Source organism: Manihot esculenta, chromosome 13, assembly GCF_001659605.2.
Source record: "Manihot esculenta cultivar AM560-2 chromosome 13, M.esculenta_v8, whole genome shotgun sequence".
Lineage (NCBI taxonomy): Eukaryota > Viridiplantae > Streptophyta > Magnoliopsida > Malpighiales > Euphorbiaceae > Manihot > Manihot esculenta.
The window spans coordinates 8,629,331-8,636,159 of record NC_035173.2 but is presented as its reverse complement, the minus strand read 5'-3'; the positions used below and the strand labels follow the sequence as shown (position 1 = coordinate 8,636,159).

The 6,829-nt window shown below is 37.4% G+C and overlaps 1 protein-coding gene across 1 annotated transcript; it reads right to left on the bottom strand.

Moving 5' to 3' along the window:
- Window positions 1–407: 407 nt before the first annotated feature.
- Window positions 408–1,166, bottom strand: LOC122721481 (secreted RxLR effector protein 161-like). The gene has a single exon (XM_043949315.1). It carries the CDS (start codon window positions 1,164–1,166, stop codon window positions 408–410), a length of 759 nt encoding a protein of 252 aa, XP_043805250.1.
- Window positions 1,167–6,829: the final 5,663 nt, after the last annotated feature.

Sequence of the window (6,829 nt, the reverse complement as noted above, 5' to 3'; positions counted from 1 at the left end):
ATATAGACATGAAAGAAAATAAACTCACAGCTGCTGGAAGATTTTCTCTTACATTTCAAAGCACACTTACACACATCATCATCAGAACATCTTTTGCTTTACATATATATTTACAGTTCTAGAAAATTCTAGGTGGCAAAATTATAGTTTTTACACTTGTCAACAAAAGAGTGGCTTGATAAGACACCACTAAAGTTCTTTAGAATTAACTACATCTATACCTAATTAATTTACTAAATATTCTGGAACCTTCATTGAAAAAACTCTCAATTCTAACACTCCTCCTTGAGAGTTTTTTTAGAAACTACCAACTTGTTTCTCAAATATTCAAACCTGCTTCTTGAAAGTGCATTGGTGAGGATATCAGCAACATGCATCTCAGATTTGCAATGCACTAGCTTCACTTCTTAATTTCTTTTAGCTTCTCTGATTGCATGATATTTGACTAAGATGTGTTTGGTCCTACTATGTTGCACTGGATTGTTAGCAATGGCAATAGTTAACTTGTTGTCACACCATAGCAAAGTAGCTTCAGATTGATCATTTTTAAAATCAGCAAGTAACCTACGAAGCCAAATAGCTTGATTTGAGGCTGCAGCAGCTGCTATATACTCTGCCTCCGCGGTATACTGAGTAACAACTTCTTGCTTTTTAGAAATCCAAGAAAAATAACCTAATCCAAGAGAAAATAGATAACTTGAAGTGCTCTTCATATCTTCAACACTACTAGCCCAATCACTGTCAACATATCCTTCAAGTTTTGCATTTTCATTATTCGAATACAACAGGCCATAATTAGAGGTGCCTTTCAAATATTTCAGAACTCTCTTAGCAGCCATAAAATGAGAATTACTTGGAGAGTTCATGAACCTAGACAAGAAACTTGCTGAGAACATAATATCAGGTCTTGTTGAAGTTAAGAATAACAAACTCCCAACTAGACTTCTATAAATTGTAGTGTCTATTATGGAATCATCATCCTCTTTACTAAGCTTCATATTTGGATCAAAAGGAGTTGCTATAGCTTTGCATTGATTTAGATTGAACCTTTTAAGGACATCAAATATATATTTTCTTTGTGAAATGAAAATTACAGAATGTGATTGCTCAATCTCCATACCTAAAAAATAGGTCATTAAGCCCAGATCAGACATCTCAAACTCCATTTGCATTTGGAGCTTAAAATCTTTTATCAATTCTAAAGAGCTTCCGGTAACAAGCATATCATCAACATAGAGAGAAATAATTAAGATATTTCCATCTTGACATGTTCTTATATAGAGAGTGGCTTCATTCAAGCTCCTCCTAGAACCATGATGGATCAAATAATCATCAATTCTAGAATACCATGCCCTTGGAGCTTATTTTAATCCGTATAAAGCCTTCTTTAGCTTATAGACTTTGTCTTCATGTCCAACAATAATAAATCCTTCGGGTTGGTGAACATAAATCTCCTCCTGAAGCAATCCATTTAATAAAGCCGATTTGACATCAAGATGGAATACCCTCCATTCTTTTTGAACTGCAAATGCAAGTAATAGCCTGATGGTGTTGTGTCTTGCTACTGGGGCAAAAGTATCCCCAAAATCAATTCCTGGCAGCTGAGCATAGCCCTTCACAACAAGTCTTGCTTTATGTTTGAACACGGTGCCATTTGGATTCAGTTTTGTTCTAAATACCCACTTTACTCCAATGACATGCTTCTCTTTTGGTTTGGCAATGAGTTCCCACGTTTTGTTTTCTCAATCATAGTCATTTCATCTTCCATAGCTTGCTTCCATTAAGGAAACTTGCTTGCCTCTTGACAATTAGATGGCTCCATATTCACCATATTACATTTTTCATAAATTTCAGCAATTGACTTGGTTTTTACATTAGGAGAACCAAGTTTAGAATCACTTCCATCATCATAGGAAGCATGCAATTCTGAAATTGCATCTTCTTGTTGTCTTCTTGCAATAGAATCATTTGAAGGCATCTCAACTTCTTCCTTCTTCCAATTCCAAAAAGCTTGCTCATTCACCACCACATCCCTTGCAACCATTATCTTATTAGATTTTGGTTCAAGAATTCTATAGCCCTTGGAATTTGCAGCATATCCAAGGAAAATTCCCACTATAGCTTTATCATCCAGCTTAGATCTCTTTACATCAGGGACATGAATATAACAAGGAGAGCCAAATACTTTGAGGTGTTTAACAGATGGTTTCCAACCAAACCATGCTTCATATGGAGTCATTCTTTTAACAGACTTAGTGGGAAGCCTGTTTAAGAGATAAACAGCTGTAAATACTGCTTCTGCCCATAAGTGCTTTGGTAAGTTCTTCTCAGCCAACATATACCTTGCCATTTCAACAATAGTTCTGTTTTTCCTCTCAGAGACACCATTTTGTTGAGGTGTATAGCTCATAGTCAATTGATGTTGAATACCAGCTGATTCACAGAACTTCTCAAACTCCAAAGAGTTATACTCCATGCCATTATCTGACCTCAAGGTCTTAATTTTCATGCCACATTGGTTTTCTGTTAGAGCTTTAAATTTCTTGAATACAGAAAATGCTTGAGATTTGGCACTCAGAAAATATACCCATGTCATCCTTGAAAAATCATTAATAAATAGAATAAAATACTTGTTCCCTCTTATTGAGGGAACTGACATAGGGCCAAACATCAGTGTGGACAAGCTCCAGCTTTTTTCCAGCTCTAACAGCTTGATTTATAGGAAAAGATTGTCTATGCATCTTTCCAAGTTGGCAAGCTTGGCACACATCATCATTTAGATGGATCTCAGGCATGTCTTTGACTAAATCAATTGAAGAGAGAGATTTTAAGGCACTTAAATTAAAGTGGCCAAATCTCTTATGCCATAACTTCACATCAACATCAGCAGCATTATATACATGATGAGATGCATGCGTTATATCAAATGGAAAGCAATTATCAATCATGGTGACTTTAGCAATCTCAGCACCAGTAGAATCATAGATAATGCAAGATTCATCTTTAAAAAAGATAAAATAATTTTTTCTCAATAATTGGACAACACTCAACAAGTTTTGATTCAAGCCAGGAACAAGTAACACATCAGAAATAAACTTTGTACCTGACTTGGAGTATATTGATACAGTCCCCTTGCCTTCAGCTTGCACTAGTTGGCCATTTGCCAACTTAACTTTTGTTTTGATAGATGAATCTAGAGAAGAGAACAAATCAGCATCTTTGGCCATGTGTACAGTGCAACCACTGTTAATAAACCATGTGCAAGAGCTGTTTAAAAAGGAAGAAGAGTGATGAGAGGCCATAAACAAATGCTCTTCAGCTTCTTGTTGTTGATTTTCAACAGAGTTAGCATGTTGGGTTGATTGTTGCTTCTCCTGCTGCTCCTTGTTTTGCTTTGCTTTGCTTTGCAGAATTTTTCAATATGGCCATGCTTTTTACAATACCAACATTGTAACACTGGTTTACCTTTATGCCAACAATCTTTCTCCAAGTGATTTGTCCTTTTGCAAATGCTACATGGAGGGAACTTGCCTTTTCTTGCTTCTTCTCTTGAATTCTCAACTGATTTGCTCTTCCCCTGCTTTTCATGGGAGAATTTCTTCCCATTTTTTCTTGGAGTTGGTTTCTCCTTTTGCTTCACTTGAAATGCAGATTCACTAATTTCTTGATTCCTCATGGAGCATCTCTGTTCCTGAGCTTGAAGCTTGCTAATGAGTTCAGTAATTGTGAGAGTCTTGAGATCACATGATTCCTCAATTGCAGAAATTTTTGACTCAAATTTCTCTGGAAGACTAATCAGAATCTTCTCAACAACCTGGTTATCAAGAAATTGAGCACTATAAAATCTCATTTGATTCACCAACTCTATTAGCTTTGAGGAATACTGCTTTATGGTTTCTCCTTCCTTCATCCTCAACATCTCAAATTCTCTATTTAGAGTTAGAAGCTTGACTGATCTAACTCTTTCACTTCCTTGAAACTCATTTCTCAGCTTGTCCCATGCCTCCTTGGCTGTTTGAGCTCTCAGAATTCTTGGAAAAATTGCATTGAAACAGATTGATGGATGAATGTCAAGTCTTTAAATTTTTTGGAACACTCATCATTATGATACTCGATTTGCGCCAATGTAGGATCTGCGGGCAATGGAGCAGGTTCTCTACCTGTAGAAACAACCTCTCATAGATCATGAGCCTTCAAGAATGCTGTCATTTTGACAACCCAGAAATCATAATTCTCTCCTGTAAAAATAAGAGCTGAAATGGAGGAAATGCTTGCTGACATTTTTGAGAGACCACCGAAATTAAAAAGAAAACAGAGAAAGACTTAATAATTCAAACAGAAAATACAAGACCCGTAGGAAGAAGGGTTCTAATACCGCTGTTGGAGCTAAACAGATCAAACTTAAACTGACATTAAAGAAGTAGAAAGGAAGACAACATAGACATGAAAGAAAATAAACTCACATCTGCTTGGAAGATTTTCTCTTATATTTCAAAGCACACTTACATACATCATCATCAGAACATCTTTTGCTTTACATATATATTTACAGAGGTATTACAAGGGTTCCAGAAAATTCTAAGTGGCAAAATTATAGTTTTTACACTTGTCAACAAAAGAGTGGCTTGATAAGACACCACTAAAGTTCTCTAAAATTAACTACATCTATACTTAATTAATTTACTAAATATTCTGGAACCTTCGTTGAAAAAACTCTCAATTCTAACGTTAATCATTTATTCTTTACCAATGATGCACTCTATTTTTTCAAGGTAACGATATCAGGAGCTACCGTTGTCCAGAAATGCTTGATTTTGTATCAGCAAGCATTCGGCCAACTTATCAATTTCTCCAAATTTGAAATCTTTTTTACTCGGAAACTCAGCCTATGATGAGGAATGCTATATGCAACATGTTACGGGTTAAGGAAGTTGCGGGTTTTACGAATTATCTTGATTTTCCTGCGATTGTGGGTAGAAATAAAACTAGCATCATCCACCATGTGGTTGATAAAGTATGAAAACGCCTCCAGCGGTGGAACCGCAACATTTTGAGTAGAGCTGGAAAAGAAATTCTTCTCAAAACAGTGATTCTGGCGGTGCCAAATTATCTCATGCAGGTTTTTTTGCTGCCCCTGCGAATAGCGGATCAGTTGGAGAAGGCAATGAACTGGTTTTGGTGGGTGAATTTTTCTGCAGGTAGCACAGGTATTCACTGGTCCTCATGGTCAGGTTTGGCATGGAGCAAAGTTGAAGGTGGTTTGGGCTTTCGATAGATTAGAGACTTTAATGTTGCTCTTTTGGCGAAACAAGGCTGACGTTTCTTGTCAACTTCTAAAGCTCTTGTCTCTCGCGTATACAAAGCTCGATATTTTCATAAATGTGGTTTCCTTAAGGCAAAGCTAGGATCCAATCCTAGCTTCATTTGGAAGAGTATTTTGGCTTCTCAGGAATTATTAAGGAGGGGCTGTTTGAAAAGGATTGGATCAGGAGCTGAAACCTTGGTTTTTTCAGACCCATGGATTTCTTCACTACAAGGTTTTCAGATCACCTCTACAAACAACTCAGGTGTTGCAGATCTGGTGGTTGTAGATATTAGAGGGGAGGATAACCTATCATGGGATAATAAGGCCCTACATTCATTGTTTTCTTCGGAAGAGAAAGCAGCAATCCTGAGGATCCCGGTCAGTTACACTACCATTGATGATTCTTGGTTCTGGTTGGAGGAGGGATTTATTCGATAAAGAATGGCTACAGGTTACTGGTAAATGGCCTATACCACTTACCTTCTATTTCTGCATATTTGTGGTTAGGCCTGTGGAAGGTGGATGTGCTAAAGAAGATCTTGAATTTTGTATGGAGGGAGGTATCAAACCATCTTCTGTGCTATCACGACTTGTTCAACATAGGGTCGAAGTGCAGAATTGTTGTCCAGTATCTGCTGAATGTGATGAAACAATAAATCATAGTCTGTACAACTGCTCCTTTGCTAAGGCCTTATGGTTACGCAGCGGATTAGGCCGGTGGAGTGATGCTCATTCAATTTCTACATGGATTGGGCTGTTATTCCAGCGTTTGAATGCAGATCAACGAGCCATGATGATAGAGCATATTTTAGTCCATTTTATCATTATGTTCTTGATGTTTATTTACATCTTTTCTGCTTAATTTTGTGGTTTTAATTATGTTTTGCAGATATTAGTTGTAAAGAGACAATCCGGAGAAAATGCTCTTAAAACTGCCAAAAAGTGCCAAATATGGAAAGTGCCAAAAAAGGAAAGTTTCCAAATAAGGAAAGTTTCCAGAAAAGGAAAGTTTCCAAATGAGGAAAGTGCAGAAGCAAAAGCAAACAAGGAAAGCTCAGTCAGAAGATTATTTGAAATTCAAATCGCAGATCTTTCTTTCCTTGTTCAAAGATGTGCACACACTGCAACAGCCATATCTTCCTATTTAGACAGCAAGATCTCAAAGAGATGCTCTTCCTCTTCTGCGTTCAACATTCAAATTTCAAAAGAGGCTCCACCTAAAAAGGAATGTATGGACAGCATATCTTCCCCTTTGAAGATCAAAATTCATGCATCCTTCCTATTCAGAAACAATCTGCGCGCTTTCCTCTTTTGAGAGCCATCTGCGCGCCATCTTCCTTTTCTGCAACAACTTGGATAGCAAGTTGCACATGGGCAACATCTTGGGCAGCCTCTACGCTAATTAGGAAGTAAGGTCAGCATCTAAACTTATTTAGGAAGCATAATCTGTGCCTCCTTCCCTTTCGGAGACCAAACCGCGCGCACCAACTTCCTTCCGCAGTGCATTTTCGCGCAGCCTTCCTT

Excerpts from the sequence above, each read along its gene's own strand:
- LOC122721481 (XM_043949315.1), bottom strand. The coding sequence starts at position 1,166 with ATGGAGTTTGAGATGTCTGATCTGGGCTTAATGACCTATTTTTTAGGT.